The sequence below is a fragment of the Hypomesus nipponensis genome, chromosome 10, assembly GCF_054491055.1.
Source record: "Hypomesus nipponensis isolate SF chromosome 10, ASM5449105v1, whole genome shotgun sequence".
Classification (NCBI taxonomy): domain Eukaryota; kingdom Metazoa; phylum Chordata; class Actinopteri; order Osmeriformes; family Osmeridae; genus Hypomesus; species Hypomesus nipponensis.
The window spans coordinates 6629210-6645548 of NC_140370.1; the positions used below are offsets into that span (position 1 = coordinate 6629210).

Sequence of the window (16339 nt, forward strand, 5' to 3'; positions counted from 1 at the left end):
AAATGCAAACAAACATTCTGAATCAACCACCAACAGTGGTTTGGGAAATCAACGTGATGACACTACTTTGAATTTGTCAGGTTTTAATATCAGCCAGCCAAAATCATTGAATAGTTTAGTATTCATATGCAATTTTCCAAGTGCATGTGCAGCATTCTCAATTCCCCCCCATCAGTGAACACATAAGCAACACCATGCCTTATACAGAAATGAATGCCTTCAACTGGAATAGCTGATGGAAATATTGATTTGATAGCTCATTATGTATTCTGCTCATTACATTTCAGACAAGATAGCCACAGTGCTTGTATACATATGTAGCAAGAACAGCTATGCATTTACATGCAATATAATGTCCTTTCTGTGGTCAACTTGGTTTTAATTTACTTGTGTGCACCCTAAGCATGCATTCTCTAACAGACTCGGCCTGCCAAATATTTTCTACAAAAAGTCTATTAACATCATGGTAAATCACACCCCTCAGGGATAAATAACAAGAAAGTGCTAGCACTCCTGACCCATACACTATCAGTACTGGTACATTCAAATACAAATCAGACATTTGCGTGAGCATGCCACTTAGCCAGTCTACAGTACAGTGTAAAACATACAATTCCTGAGGCTACTCAGTTAGTACTTCGTATCCCTTGCTAATTGAGATTTTTCTTCACTTTAAGGAAAATGGCAGCACTTGGACTTTGAAACCATTCACTTGGACAACAGGAGAACCATGTCAACATATACAAGATACATTGTGATTCTTTACCATGTACAACACACATTGCCTATTTTGGTCATGAAAAAAACAACACATGGCATTCAGGTAAATCTTTAGCTGCACACAAAATTAAATGCTTGGTTCTGGAGACATCCCAACATGGATTCTACAGTGCTAATACAAATTGGGGAGATTTATACATTTATGTACAAGCATGACAAACCTTCTCAAACATGTTTATTCCCTCTTCCCGACTTCAAGAGCTGTCTTGTAGTGATCCTAGTCAGGTCCTTTGCTCTAATTCTTTTGAAATAAAAAAGTGCAAAATAAAAAGGCTTTTCATGTATTTTTTCTTCACAGGGAAGGCTTTCAAGCTTGGGTTTTCTTAAATCGATCGCGTCTCAACCTCGATCTTCTCTTCTGACTGCGAGGTTTCTACCTCCTGGTGGCTGATGTTTGGTCGAACAGTTACCACCGGGCCTCCCCCATGGATGGAATACAGGAAGTTCCACGTCTCCTCGGAGATCTGGCCAGAGTCAGCACCTGAGAATACAAACAGACAATTTCTGCATACTCCTTATGTAACCTCTAACTACATCAACACTAAGGTACTCGTAGTGTTACTCTAACCCTAACCCTTCCGTAGATCTAATCCTACAACCCCAATTACCCCCCATTCTATACTGCCTTTCCTTCCATTTCCACATTTTAGTCCTTTTTAGTCATTTACACATTGCCAACATACCCTTTTGATGTTCCCAATGACACATAACGAGGTAAAGCATTTCTGCCAATAACTAACTCAACAGACCGCAAATTTCACTGTTCATTATAGGCAGCATCACACATAGTTCTACTTAGGCACAAGACATAAGGCAGTGTTCTAGACAGAGAGATGGACCTTCAAACACAGCCTGAAGTCAGAGAACAAAGAACTGTGCCGTTTTGGAGAACACTCTATTACGGACTAGCCGACTGGCTTCAGTACCGTCGATAAAACAAATTAAATTAAAGTTCCATAAAAAAATGTATTTTTCACCTTGTTTAAGTGTTAGATGGCCGTTCTTGTTGGTGGCAATTTTTGAGTTATCGATTGGGCCAGGTGGATCTGACAAGGAGATGGGAGATAAAGACAATCGTTAAGTCGGTATTGAAAGGCACAAGTACAGACTATTACATATAATTCAGTTTGAAAGGGACAGATGCATTTGACTACATTTTGTTAACATCCAACAAGAAGTCCTCTCTCAGCTTATAAAGCTTTGAAGAACAAATATTGAACTAGCATTCGATACCGTCAGTAGCATACTTGCTGCATCTAAGTTCAGAGAGTAGAAAGAGACGACGGCACAAAGCAACAGAAGCACGAGAGAACGACAGATGAAATGGAATGCATCCTGACACTGTCTTACTACGGTGACGGGCCACCCTGCATGAATATGGGAGGCTTTTTGAAGACGAAACAAGAAAGGAGAACCTTGAGATTCTATCACGCCAGGTACAAAAACACGCTCCCAGTTATAGTCGCAACATTTTATCATAATCAAGTTCTTCATTGTTTCAAAAGTAATGTTATGTTATTTATACAATACAAGAAAATGGGAGCTGTTTTCATGATCATGATTCATGATTGTGGACATTTTCTTTTGAGGACACTAGAAAGCTGTTCCTTCCAGGACAATTCAGTTGCCCCTAACTACCAAATGAAGGCACTACAGTTATAAGCATTTACCCCCTTTAAAACACATACTGAGGTCACAACAGGATGGGGGAGGAGCCTAGAGGGATCTAGCCACTCACCATTGTCCTTTCCTTTGACAAAGCCCTCCCACTCTCGGAACCACTGCATGCTGATGCAGTATATGGCGACCGGAGACTCCTCCTCCTGAAACGCCTTGTTCAGCTGAACAGGCAGAGGAGGAGGGGAGAGAGAGAGGAAATAGGGGAAGTGACAGGAGGAGGAGGAGATGCAGAGGAGGAGAGAGGAAGGAGGGGGAGGGGGGAGCAGAAAGACATGGGCAGGGCCAAGATGGGGATGAACAGAATGGAAGAGAATGGAGAAAAGGAGATTGAGTTAGACATCAGTTCTTTGAAATGGCCATTAACATTACACGGCTGAAGTCTACAGTACGCCTCTCGCTTAAAAACATTTTCTCTCCGTCGCTTTTTTTCAATTAAAATCTACACTTGTCTGACAGCTGCGCCCGCTACATCTGTTCCTATGCATTAATGATGACTCTGCAAGACTCAGACCTCTGGTCCGCCAGCAAAGTGGAGGACTCCAGCACAGTCCAATGATGAACGAGTTAAGTGTGCAAAAAACCCAAACAAACGGGCACACCGTTTTTCCACCGCTTGGCTTGTGTCTCTTTATTCTAGGATAACCTCCCTATGTGCCAGGCCAGCCCCTCTCACTGCTCAGTCCTTAAGCTGTGTAGAGTGATAACATAAGTGGTGGTGGTGGTGGAGGTGGCGGGGAGACGTACCCGGACAAACATGTCCAGCTCCGTCTTGCGTCTCTTCTCCAGCTTCTCGATCTCTGTCTGGCAGGTGTGGCAGACGTACAGGTGATTGACAGCTGGTCCGCCTCCATACCTGCCCAATGAACAGGCCAGATGGGTTATATCCATCACCAAAAAAAAAATGAATACACTCAATGGCACATGGGGTACAAATTTGCCTCGCTGTGACCATTAAAGAAATGCAGCGGGACATCAAGATGTGATTTGACGGCTGCGTGAAATAGTTTGATTATTATATCGCAGCTGTTCAGACTCGCCCGACCGAAAACGCACAGTATTGTGGTGCATGAAGCACATCTGACATGACAAGTCTGTGCACACCTGAGGTAAATAAAGTCAAGGCTTGCCGATGACCACACCACCTCGGCATTTACTGCGATGGTTGCTTTTAAACACTAAATTGCCATTTGTTAAAGCGTGAAAAACAGGCTTGTGCCTGTCATCCCAACCCGATAAGGTGGAGGCCGTGTGATGAGTGGTGAAGAGGGGTGCACCCAGGCAGCAGGCTGCCTACCTGCTGTAGAGGTGGTCCCACACGTTCTGAGGAAGCATCACGGCCAGCTCATCTATGGCCCCTGCCTTGTGGGGCGGCACACCTGGGGACGACAAGACAACCCCGTATGACCGGCGCCCCCAAGCGTTTACCTTCCACATTTCAAATGGGCATCTCTATCCATTTAAACTCCACCCCCCACCCCCCCCCACGTCTATTGACAATATGATCCAAATACAGGACAGCAAAGCCCTTTGAAGTATTCTATACTCTACAGGGATTATGCTGAAGCCTTTGGCAAAGCAGTCTATCTCTGGCTCAGATCAAAGTCGACAGTCTTGGGGGGGGGGGGGGGGGTGGATGACTAGAAAGGAAGGGGGCAGGGCCTAGGAGGTCATTGGGGGGGAGGGGGTGCACAGCATACCTCCATGGGAACACAGGAAGTCATTGTTAGAGATGGGCCCCGGCTCGGCAAAGGTCTTGAACTTGTTGAGCCATTGGCGCGACACGTAGAACTGCAGCAGGCTAGGCTCCATCATGTTCAACAGCCCCGTCACCCTCCGCCTCTCCTTCACAGCATCCTCGTTACTCTTCCTGGAGGAACACACACACACATCACTGCCACAGGCCAACGCTACTATACCAGAAAATATAGACAACTATAATAATATAACGCTTTACGATTCACGTGAATACAAATGTCGGACAATGATTCACTAGGAACTTGTAGGATCGGGTTCACCCTGCACACTGGTCTCAACCTTCTGAGGGGGAGATTCTCTTGGGAAGTCTTACTTGTAGAAGAGAACGTAGGCCTCGGCGTTCTGGACACACGACTCGGAGACCTCGGTCACGCTCTGGTCATCAAACTCATACCACAGGTTGTTGAGGTCGTTCCTGCAGTAGGCTATGTAGTGGCCACCTGTACAGTTAGACCAGACAAGGGGTCAGTCCCATCAGCCTATAAAAACAACTGAATACACTTGCAAATGACAGTGCACTACCCTTCATTGACCTATATTGGCTCGGGCTATGGACAGACCACATCTTGAGTACGGTGCATAAAAAGACCATAAGGGGAAGGGGGGGGGACTCACTGCTGGCAGTGCCATGGTGGCAGATGACAGACAGCAGGTCGTAGCAGGTGGTCTGGGCTGAGCTGTCCTTAGCCAGGAAGGGCTGCAGGTCCAGACCCTCCAGGGGGAAGGACACGTGGGTGCCCATCTTGGTGGAGAACATCAGCTCGTGTCTGAAGCGCTTAAGATGAACGCACAGGATCTGGGGAAGAGGAAGAGGGAGGTGTCGTTTTCCATTTCAGGCCTCTGTGTCTTTCTACAGACAGAGAGACACGTGGCTGGTCCTCATGAATGTCTGGTTTGGTCGACGTGTAGAAGAACTCGTTCCTGTTTCGTTGGCATTTGAGCACTCACCTCTGGCAAACTTTGAACTTTACAGAATTTCACCCCATTTCGTAATCTACACACACACAAAAAAGGCACAGTGTAAATATTCCATGAAGCCCTCTGATTAAAACTTTGGATTCTCTCATGTATGCGAGATGAAATACTCACTTTTTACATTTTTCACAGCTATACATGTTGTCTCCTAGGAATACACAAAGCAAAGTCCATAAATCAAACGTACAAAAAAAAAAAAAAAAAAAAAAAAACCCTTGGTGAAGATCTTGAACGTCAGCGGAAAACAAGTACACGTTGAGAGTGAAATAAATGCTTACCTTTCAGCTCATCCCTGGCAAAGAAGGCCGCGAGACAGTCCTGCAACGTGACCACAGGCCCCCAGAACCAGCTGCACGACAGAAACACAAACGGCACAGTGTTTCAGAAGCGTCGGAAACACTCGAAAAACGCTCGTCACCTCTCCCCGGGGGGGCCCCCCCACAAATGAGCGCCTTCTCATATCCTACACACCTGCGGTTCTGTCGAAGCTAGGGAGCAGCGTGAGGTTATCTGTCAGACCCTGTGGATGGGGGACCCACCTCTTAAGGTACTCCATGACAAAGGAGATCCAGCCCTGGGGGGCGTAGGCCTCTCCGCAGGAGCCCGCCTTGACCAGGGAGGTCTGGTGGGAGGACGAGTGAAGCTTGGCTAGGTCCTCCTTCCCTGGGATGGGCAGGGAGATATCCTGGAAGTTCTCCAGAGTCACCGACACCTGAACGGCCATGCAGACACACAGCCATTAGCATTCAATAGTTAAATGAATACTGAAATCCTTTCTGATGACGTGTTGACATTTCGTCGATATATTCCACAAACCCACCCTATCGCAGGTCAAGCACTGGACGGAGCTGACAATGGTGCCGTCAAACACGTCCGAGATGACGCTGCGGTACTTCCTCTGATGCCTGCTCTTAGGAGGCGTGAACGTGGTCACTGCAACAACCAAGGAAAAGCACGGACACATTCAGCCTGGGAGGGCACGGCAGCGCCGGGGCACCTTGAGCCTGGGCCGCCTCCAGTAGGACAGTTACCTTTCTTGTGGTTGGCACCGATGGCCGGCCACATGGAGGCGGTCTTGGGGGGGCTGCTGGACATCTTGGAAATGTGGCTCTCCATGAAGACAGGGCTCTGGGGTCGCACGCTGCTGCTCACCTGGACCTCTGGGAAGGAGTCTGGTGCTGGTTGGACACAGGTTCGAGACTGGTTTAGCAAGGGCAACGGTGGTGTGTTTTTGAGTGCGTCAAGTGAGTGGGAGTGCATTAAGTGAGTGGGAGTTTTTCCCTTGTCTTCCTTGAGGGTTTAGGTTGGTTATGGGGCAGTTCTATGGGCGTATGTGAAGCCCTCTGTTACATTGCTTGGAAAAAGGGCTATACAAAACACATTTTGATTCGGTTCGACTTTTTGTTGCTGAAGTGAGTGAGAGAAAGCACGTGAGCCGATGAACTTCCCGATCTCACGGGGTGTTTGGGTGCGACTGGACGAGGTTGACATTGGCAGGTCTTACTTGTGGTCCTGGCCTGGATCTGGACTTTGATGGTGCCCTGGCTGCTGATGATGGGCGTGGCCTCGTCGGCGGCCGTGTCCACGTCCTTGTCCAGGTCGCCGCCCGACCCCTCGTTCACCCCGCCGCCCGAGCGGTGCGCCTCGTTGATCAAGTTCTTCTCCTTCTGCCACTCCCGGTTGACCCGGCCCTCGTCCGGGATCAGCATCTCCGCCTCGCTGGCGCCGTCCCCCGCCCGCCCGTCGCCCCCGCCCTGCCCGTCGCTCTCCGCCTTGTCGCTGCTCCCGCACGACTCGCACGACTGGAAATCGCTGTCCGACTGGCCGTGGCGCTCCTCGTCCGGCCCGTCGTCCATGGTGATGGCGTGCGAGGTGGACGACGGCTCCTCGGCCTCCACCAGCTGCTCCTTGAGCTCCTCGTGGAGCTGGTCCATCAGGCAGCGCAGGAACTCCTGGGAGTCCTGCGGGGGGGGGGACAGGAAGGAGAATATGGAGGACCGCTCACAGCAACGCATGACTGAACAAGGGAACCGCTTCACTCACTAATAAGATTAGAGGTCCATATCACTCAGAACTAACGCTTCCGGACGCAGCGCTTAAGTGCTTTGTCCTATCGTCTGACTGGGCCTTATAATCTCGGGCTCCCCTGGCATTCTGTCCCCAGACTGGGAATGAATGCGCGAGTCAAGCGAGCCCGGATTGAGAACGTCCCGTCCCATCAAGAGAGCTAGGCCTCTGAAAGCCCCTCTCCCAGGACCTTGTGTGCGCCTCCATTCATGAAGATGCTAATTCCGTAGCCTCTGTTTTGGTGTAGCGCGGCGTGACCAATGAATATTCCCCAGCTAACGCGACTGAGCAAACACTGGCAAGCCAAGAGGAAACAGACCCTTAATCATATCTTCATTTGGGCTTCGGCATGCACTTGCTGCCTTGCTTAGTGACATTAAGGCAGGACCAGCCTGCCGTTAACACGGGGCTGCTTTCATACATAATGAATATCGCATTAAAACCACAGGCGGAATTGAATCAACATATTGAGCTTGGTTAAAGACTGTGTGTGTGTGAAAGAATGTGCGCGAGACGAGTCAGAAATCCTCGTTATCTTCCGGGGCGACTCAAGTATGAAATAAAGTCATTTCTGTGTGGGAGACGGCTCTCTGGAGAAATGAAGTGCAAGATCAGAAATTACGATTGAAAATCCTAACGTAGAGAGACTGTGATTTTTTAGGTTACACAATCACAGGAATGTTGGCAACTGGATGAGTGACCAAGTTCAGTTATTCAGTTCTGAACAAACACACAGAGAACAGTAACACAGAGACCACACTGGATGCTATGGTGTCTGTTGACGGGTGTTCCATCTCTAGTTGAAATTCTATGTTCTTTGGCCTTGAGATGACCCACCTGCTGTGAATATCCACGGAACATGGGATTGATGGCCTTGATTCCCTGGAACAAAGTGGTCGGGATGACGTACGAGTTCCTGCGAGACCACAAGAACAACGTTTCACAAAGCTACAGCACAGAGATAAGGAAAACAAGACTGGGAGCATCCTGGTAGGGTGAACTGTCCAAGAGACCAAAGGAATCACATGGTTTCAGTGAAGAAGAGAGTGGCGTACCTGTTCTTGTGCCAGAGGTCAGACACCAGCTTCTGGTAGCTCTTACACAGCGCTGGCTTCTTGTCCGTCCTCACCAGCCCTCCACATTCCAGGAAGAACTGAGTCAGAGGCGGACTACAGGGCAGAGGGAGAACAAAATGTCAGAACCCAAATAAGTAGCATCTATGTTCTGTATTTGTTTTTACAAGGACATATATTGTGTTGCGTCTTACACCAGTATTTTTTCTTCACATACTAGGGCAAAATCCCTTTGACCACTACCAGCTTTGAACATAAACGGTCTTCAAAAACAACCGACTGCATCACACTCTCCCACACAAGCTCAATTTAAGCTCACTACAGATTCTGATCTACATTTCATTTGATTTTGTATATCTGTAATGTGTCAAGTTCAGACACTGAAAACATTCTCACGTTGTTTAGAATATTGCCACAGGATGTAACTTTATTTCACCCTTCTCTCTCCAAGCTTGTGCTCTGAATATCTATTGCTGGAAAAACCAAGCAGGTGTAAAAGCCTGAGGTTACTGAAATAAAAGCTGTAATAATAAAAGTCCCAATGCAGGCAGTTTACGGCAACAACCGATTTCAAATAAAAAAGCTGGGCCATCCAATATAAGTAAAAACCCAGACCGCCAGACAGAGACTCAGAGATGGGAGATAAAATCTGGGAACTGGGGAGGAGAAAGTAAAAAGACAAGGTTGAGTGGAACCCAAATAGTTCAACTGGATCTAAAAGCCCTACGGGGAAATACAAAAGGGCCATATTTTCTAGTCTCAAATGGTGCACTGCAGCAATTTTCACAAGGGTGTTCCCCCTCTGACTAACAAACCGGGCCATGGTCATTTTTCAGCGTCAACGAGAACAAGTCAGTGAGCAGAAAATAGAAGTGACCACTGAAATAGAACCTGTTGAAAAATTTAGTGTGGGCAAGCCCAGTGGGCAGAGGTGATCAATGGTTTATGGGATTTGGAGTTCAGGAGGTTTCCAGTAGCTGTGAAGCTCACCAGTTGGAGAGGGCCTGCAGGGCAGCATTCATGTAGCAGGTGTTCCCTATGTTCTTCAATCCTGTCAGACCTGAGAGACAGAAACACACATCAGTGCTTGAACACAGTGGGGTCCGCACCCATCTGCCGATGTCACACACATCCTCAAGGCCAAACACGGGTATTGAGGCCTTTTATATCTCCATTGAGCCACCATGTCCCTCAGTTGGAATGACCGAGAAACAAGTTGGAAATACGAGGGCCAAGTCGGCGAGGCGTTGCTTCTGACCTCGCGTGCGGAGCTCGTCCTCCTCCTCCGTCTCCATGTCCAGGTCCTCACTGGCGCCAGCAGGGGGCACTCTGAGAGACGTGGGGCTTCCTGGGGCACGGCCGCTCTCCTAAAACACCCACGCACAGCATATCTGATCAAGCTTATCACCCAAACAGACAGTAAACCTCACGCCGTTAGCCTGGAATGTCAACAATAGGGAGCTCGTGGAATTCCTTATCGCACGCTATCAGCCGTCTCAGCCCACGATAGTGAAGGAACAACAAGGGGGATTACATAACGTCAAATGGAGGTTGTCAACAGTCAAAGTCAATCCCGATCAGACAGCACTCATACTAGAGAACCTTCTAGGACAGGGACGGGACTTAAGGATGCTTAACACCGTTGTCCTTACCTGGCTGGTGGTGGTGTGCAGAGAGGGGAGGGGCTTGTTGTTGGCGAGGGGGGACCGGGGCCCCAGTTTGCGCTCAAGGAACACCTCCTTCCCACAGGCGTAGCACCACACGCGCAGCGTGGTCAGGTTCACCGTCAGGTTGTGCCGCGTCTCCTGGACAAGAGCGTCGGAACGCCGTCATTAGCGACACACGTACGCAAACAAGCAGCATCTCTCTGGGAGACTGAATATCAAAGCTTAAGACCTCGAAACTGCATTCCTCCTGGGCTGTAGCACAAAAAAAAAGGGACAAAATGACGAGGTGCTTTGCGGATCCAACCCTTATTCACAGTCATCTTCTTCGGAGAGTCAATTTACAGTATATTTGGAACGCCGACAGGAACAGTACATTCACAACACAATGATATCCCGGGGAAATATCAAATGGCCCAATGGGCAACTGTTAATAGATGAACTGTCCCTTTATGTAATCAGAGACTTGTTCCTAGATTCCATGACTTGAGTCTCTGATTACAGAAGTCAGAGCGGCCAAACCCCTCCATCATGGCCGAGTTCTGCTGACCTACTGCTGCAGCACAGGCAGACAAGCAGGCAGCAGGCAGGCAACAAGCAGGCAGCAGGGGAGGCTGGCAAGACAGACCGGGAGCAGCAGCCGGCCAGACCAGCGGCTCCTGCATTATTCATGACCTGTGCATTAGCTGTCACACAGCAGGACGGGGGCTGGCAGAAGGGGGGCTGGCAGAAGGGGGGCTGGCAGAAGGGGGGCTGGCAGAAGGGGGGCTGGCAGAAGGGGGGCTGGCAGAAGGGGGGCTGGCAGAAGGGGGGCATGCGGTGGCCCTGGAACCTCAGAGGATTCATGAGGAGACCTTTTCCAGTTTGGTGATTTATATGTTTACTGAATATCTATACAGTTTGTCACCGATAATGTCCGACATCACGTGACCCGGCTTTGTGAAAATGTTTCCTTTTGGCTGAGAGACTCAAAGATACTCCTTATTTTACTCGCGTAGGGACGATATCATACAGTAAATACCCATACTTTGTATCACCATCATAATTTCATGTTTAAATGGTACAATAGCTAGTACTTGCCTAAAAACATGTGTGGAACTAACAGTAGAGCTAATATTGAGGAGATATTGCCCCAGAGTACTGGAGAAGTAACTCACTCAGTTTCCCTCCTTTGACTTTCGCTGCTCGGACATGTCTATCTGCACCAAGTACTAGTGTTAAGAGGGGATGAATGTTCAGCACAGCTTCTCAAGCTGTCAATGAGAGAAGAAACCAGCCTGTGTGTAAGAGCGTGAAAATGCTTCTCTACTTGCTTCCCTTACATTTACTCAGTCAAGCTATATAAGACATGCTTGTTGTCAGTTAACCCGACTGTTTGTAGCTGGCCACTGGCTTTGTAGAGAAGGCACTTAAATATTAAACACTTAAACCCCCACACACAGAGAGAGAAATTACAAAAACAAATTGAGTCCGAATGTGTGGGAGGTGAAATAGTGCAGTGCTACAACCTTGAACATGCGGTTCAACCGTAAAAAAAAAAAAAGCTGACGGAATCTATCCTATTTACTGTCGGAATCAATTGCTGTTCTGCGGTCAGAGGTTTCTCGTTGCCCCTCCTACCTCAGATCTATTCCTGCTACAGACTCTTCCCCATGCCACACCCAGTCACAGACTGACATGTTCTCCTACCCTCTGGAGTCCAGAAGCCCCATATTTGCAGCCTTTTCCCATTGAAGACTTCTTCCACTAGTATCGAACAACACCGTGTCTGATCAACACAGCTCCTCCGGTACTGGGGCATGGTGCAATGCTATTAGCAGCCTGCTCTGGTCATATCCCGGGCAAACTTCTTTTTGTGACCTGGACCAATCAGAATTGCAGTTCTTTTCTTTCTTTTTTCTATTGTGAAGTCTGTGTGCTTTTTTGAGAATCATATGATGGTGGGTGGATATTATCTTGGGTATGGCCCAGTCAATCTCTTTTTAAACAATACACTAACGCTTCACCGGAATCAGACAAGGGGTTTATAGGGTTTCTATGGAGCTCAAAGCAGTGAACCATTCCCCCCTCCCGCAAGACAATCATTAATAATAAATGATCCAATAGTGAAGTTCAACTGCATTTCATCAGGCGCTCTGCAAAATAGACGGTTTTCACCACATGCGCTTCAAAGACCAAAAAGTTATGACTGAACAATCTTTGATGCTGGGAAGCGGCTGATGAAATAGCACTATGTCGGATGCTTATATTTGTCATGGTTGCGCAGCATGACAGATTCTCTTCTAACATTCCCCTTGTTGTCCAACACCCCCTTTTCCTCTCTCCTCCTTTGCTTTTTTTCAAGGATTAACAAGCCATCTTGTGTGGGGTCAAAGGTCGCTCACCTGGGAATGGACGGTGCTGTGGTCGGCGTGAGACTCTCCACAGCCCACATAGGAACAGCCATTCTGCAGAGACACAGTCAGGTTACAACAGAACAACGCTCTCAAACTAGTGGCTTTGTCTATGTGAAACGCTCCACCTCTTGGTCACCAGTGAAGCGTTTTGAAAGGTTGAGTGGCCGGTTTCTTGTCACGGCAGGTCTCAGGTGTAGGTGATAGTCTGGTCAAGCCCTGCCCACTCACCTCTAGACATGCCCATAAATTCGGCCCTCCAACCTTGCAGTCTTGACACTGGCCCTAACAAACACAAACACAACAAACGGTGAAGTCTCAGTAAATCAGCTCCACTTCACAAAACCAAACAGGTGAGACAGCCTCGGCCACACAGTCTGAGCTCGATCACAAACAACAGGCCTGAATCTCAAAGACAAACACATGATTGAGAGTCTGACTACAGAACAGTGGTGACTCTCACATGGGATTTCTGGATGAGCTCCTCTTTGGTGATCTCGCCCACACACTCCAGATGAGGACAGTCACCACTGGACCCTGCTGGCATGGCTCACCTACACAGATCTGTTGGGGAGGGGGGGGCGGAGGGAGGGAGGGAGGGATAGATAGACAGAGGGAGGGGCGAAAAAGAAAAATTATGCTTTGAACACAGAAAATGGTTTAAGCTACAGTGAAGAAGATCATCAGAGAACATCAGGAGACAGCATTAGACACACTGGCCACACCCCAAACAGACATAGAGCAGTAGGCTGAGATATTTATTGTGTTTATTGTTGGATGGAACAGACCGGCAGGATGACTGAAACCTGATACCCAAACCAGACCACACAACTAGTTTTTCACGTCCATAAAAACTAACAAACGACTTCCTCTCATTCCACCCAGCACATTTCTCCTAACTACAGAGTTCAGACTGAGCTATTGGCCCTTTCTGGACTGATTTCTGACTGAGCATTCAATAGGCCAGAGGAGACTAATTACTATTTAAATGTCGTGGTAGGCCAGATTAAGCCCAGCATGATCTAATGAAAAAGGACACCTAAATTATGCACACTTGATTACTCAACAGACCCATACATTAACAATATTTTATTTATAAATCGGTTCCCAACATGTCTCTCCCTTACCAATTGCACACGCAAAAAGGCAGCCATATTTCATTTATTAGGCTTCCTGTATGCACTCTCTCTCATTATTTGATTGAGTTTGGAAGGCCTGTATCTGAAGGAGCCGTCAGAGCGTAGAAACATTTAGCTGCTGTCATCCGCAGTGGTGTAATGGAGGCCATCAGCCATTCCACTGAGAGGGGAAATGCAGTGGCTGCAGACAGGCCTACAACCCATGAGCAGGCATGACATGAGCCACAGGGTGCTTCTGGTGTGGGGGTGTGAGCAGTAGGCTTTTAGCACTGCAGAACAGGAGTATGCAGTGCTGAAGTCCAGCAGCATACATGCCTCAGGCAGCCCTGCAAGGTAACTACAGCTTCTCCACATTGGGTTGCTCTCAAGAGAAAATGGATGGGAGGATGATTATGTGCCCTATCAAAGGAAAATAGGCCTGTATTTGATGTAGGGTGCAGCATGGGAGGAAAAAAAGCACTGATGAATAGAGAATCTAGGGCTATTCATCGTATCAACATTTTCAAGGTTGCAGAATGTGGCCTGATGGTTGTGTCTCCACACAAGCCGGAGCTAATAGCAGCGTTTACAGCTGCAAGCAGTCACTCCAAACAAGGCCAGGATAAGTCAGGAGTCGCCTCCGCAAACTTCCTCTCCCGCATAAAATGCACCAAGCCATTCAGTCATGTTGTAATCAGGTACTGAGAATAAAAGATAAAAGAATCAGATAAAAGAAATGAAAAGGTCTGATAATAAAAAGGGCAATAAACATGCAAAATCTAGTCTGTCTTGGTCTGTGGTTTTGCACAGTGCAGTCTGGCTATTAGGAGTTTCTTTACCATTCTATGATGTCGGAGTTATGCTCCAATAACACCTGCAGCTTCATGTCTGAAAAGTCTTCCACCCCTAACTCAATAAATAAATTGTTAAACGGATGGCTCAGCAAAACTGTAGTGTCGGCAAGTGCAAGACAGTGTAAAGCTTCAGTTCAAGACATGCAGCAGGCCAGTCATGTCCAAGACTGCACAAATCAATACCTGGTTTCTCATCTCAGCAGAGCTGCTAGTGGGCCTGTGTATTAATCAAGTCTGTCGGATCATTTACATCCTACAACACTTCTTTAGTGGTCCTGCAGCTCATGAACACTATACACACTACTGAAAAGACACTCATTTAACACAAATCTGGCTCTCTGTTAGTTTAGATCAGATTCTAAATGAAAGTCCTGTAATGACAGGATACTAACTAGTGTTAAAGTACATATTCATTTTTTTGTTTTCTGTTTCCATGATATAAAACTACCTACAGGGGCTACGTTCATGAATATTGAGCTAGTGAAGAAAACAATTCTGAACACTCAGGAACAGTGCCACATAGCAGTTCTAATATTGTTTGTATAGATAATAATAAATGTGCCTTGAGCATAGAGACCTTTGTACTACCACCACTGTCCAGCAGAGCAATCAAATGAATGCAAACAAGAAAGATTAGACATTTTATATCGACTGTAAAAAGTTGGATATATTGCCCATTTGGCCAAGGGGAATGCCAGTTCACTTATTCAGTTGAGAATACACACATTTCTTATCGTTCAGGGTGGGGCATCTGCCTGTTGATTACAATATGGAAGCTTCTTGAGCCGTGGAATATAAATTCCGGGTTAATATAAATTGTTTGTATCCATCAGAGAACAAACGCTAACTCTAAACCGGTAGACTTAGGAGACATACAGTAGGCTACCTAATAACCACTAACAGTAGCCAGAAAAGCAGACGTCTTAAGTCAAGCACTTCGTTCAGTTGTTAGAAGTATTGTTGACGTTAACCGTTCAATATAGCAAAACACTGAAAAATACTTCGTATGATAGGCAGTTCGCATTTGAAAAACACCAACATTACGTGTGCGACCGAATGGGAAAGCAAGACAGTAAAGGTATTAGCTAAGTGATCGAACAAGCACTAGCTAACAGTATGAAGTGACGGCGTTGACGAGCTGTCAAACAAAGCTAATATTGCCGCTAGCTAGCGACTTGGTCTGTGTCCAAGTCTGAATTAATTAGCGATAGCTACAAAGCTAGGAAGCTAGCTTCAAAATATATAGTTATTAGTACCATTAGGACTGACCAAACTAGGGTTGTGTAAACGAGCCAATTTCCCAGATGAGATAGCAAGTCATCCTAGCAATGTTGCAAGTCATTTCACACGTCGCTAGCTGGCTAGTTTAGCTAGTAGGGCTGTTAGTTATCGAGCTAGCTACTCGCGTTAGAGCCTTCGTCAACCACTGCAGTGTGACTGCCTGCACTGACATTAGGCACTAGCTTAGCCAGCACAGCAGTGACAGGCAGAATCCAATGTCCTTACCTGCACGTAATAGATAACAGTATTCCGTAATCCTTCCAATGTTATGACTTTAGCACACAGGTTTAACATATATCCTTGACATTTTGAATGGTTGATCAAAAAAAAATTCACGAGACCGTACGTTTCAGACAACCACAACTTCCAGGTTGAAACCTTGGCTGCTGTTGTGTACGCCCCTCAAGTCAAATCCACGGTTTCCGGTTACGCCACGAACGGGTTTCCTGTTTGGATTTCCGAGGATCCAAGGAGGTTGAAGGATCCATAAAAGTGTTGCAAGTGTCCCTTGCCTAAACCCAGAATGTTATCTGAACAGAATAAGTGTCACACATATTTAAAAGTGATGTCCTTGATGTTCCATGCATTATGATGTAAAGTTGTTTACTTGTCTTGTCTGTGTAATTTCAATATCATACATGACGAAACCCTACTCAATTTATAAAGAACTATGTTTTTATTTTATTTGCTAGATTATGC

At 47.0% G+C, this 16339-nt stretch overlaps 1 protein-coding gene across 3 annotated transcripts; it reads right to left on the reverse strand.

The window, feature by feature from the left end:
* Positions 1-66: 66 nt before the first annotated feature.
* On the reverse strand, positions 67-16104 carry usp33 (ubiquitin specific peptidase 33). 3 transcript variants are annotated; one of them, XM_084708398.1, is made up of 24 exons: positions 15866-16104; positions 12851-12951; positions 12619-12672; positions 12379-12441; positions 9983-10135; positions 9589-9697; positions 9321-9390; positions 8313-8426; positions 8095-8173; positions 6695-7151; positions 6222-6368; positions 6011-6123; positions 5730-5902; positions 5469-5539; positions 5305-5338; positions 5164-5209; positions 4831-5011; positions 4529-4655; positions 4158-4327; positions 3755-3836; positions 3205-3313; positions 2519-2621; positions 1758-1826; positions 67-1261 (listed from the first exon to the last, which is right to left on the reverse strand). In XM_084708398.1, the coding sequence occupies exons 2-24, from the start codon at positions 12932-12934 to the stop codon at positions 1104-1106; spliced, it is 2766 nt and encodes a 921-aa protein (XP_084564524.1). In that variant the 5' UTR covers positions 12935-12951; positions 15866-16104; the 3' UTR covers positions 67-1103. The 3 variants fall into 3 exon arrangements, with proteins under 3 accessions (XP_084564524.1, XP_084564526.1, XP_084564525.1); XM_084708400.1 differs by having other exon boundaries at positions 15987-16092; XM_084708399.1 differs by lacking the exon at positions 15866-16104 and adding an exon at positions 15629-15770.
* Between the last annotated feature and the right edge of the window lie 235 nt (positions 16105-16339).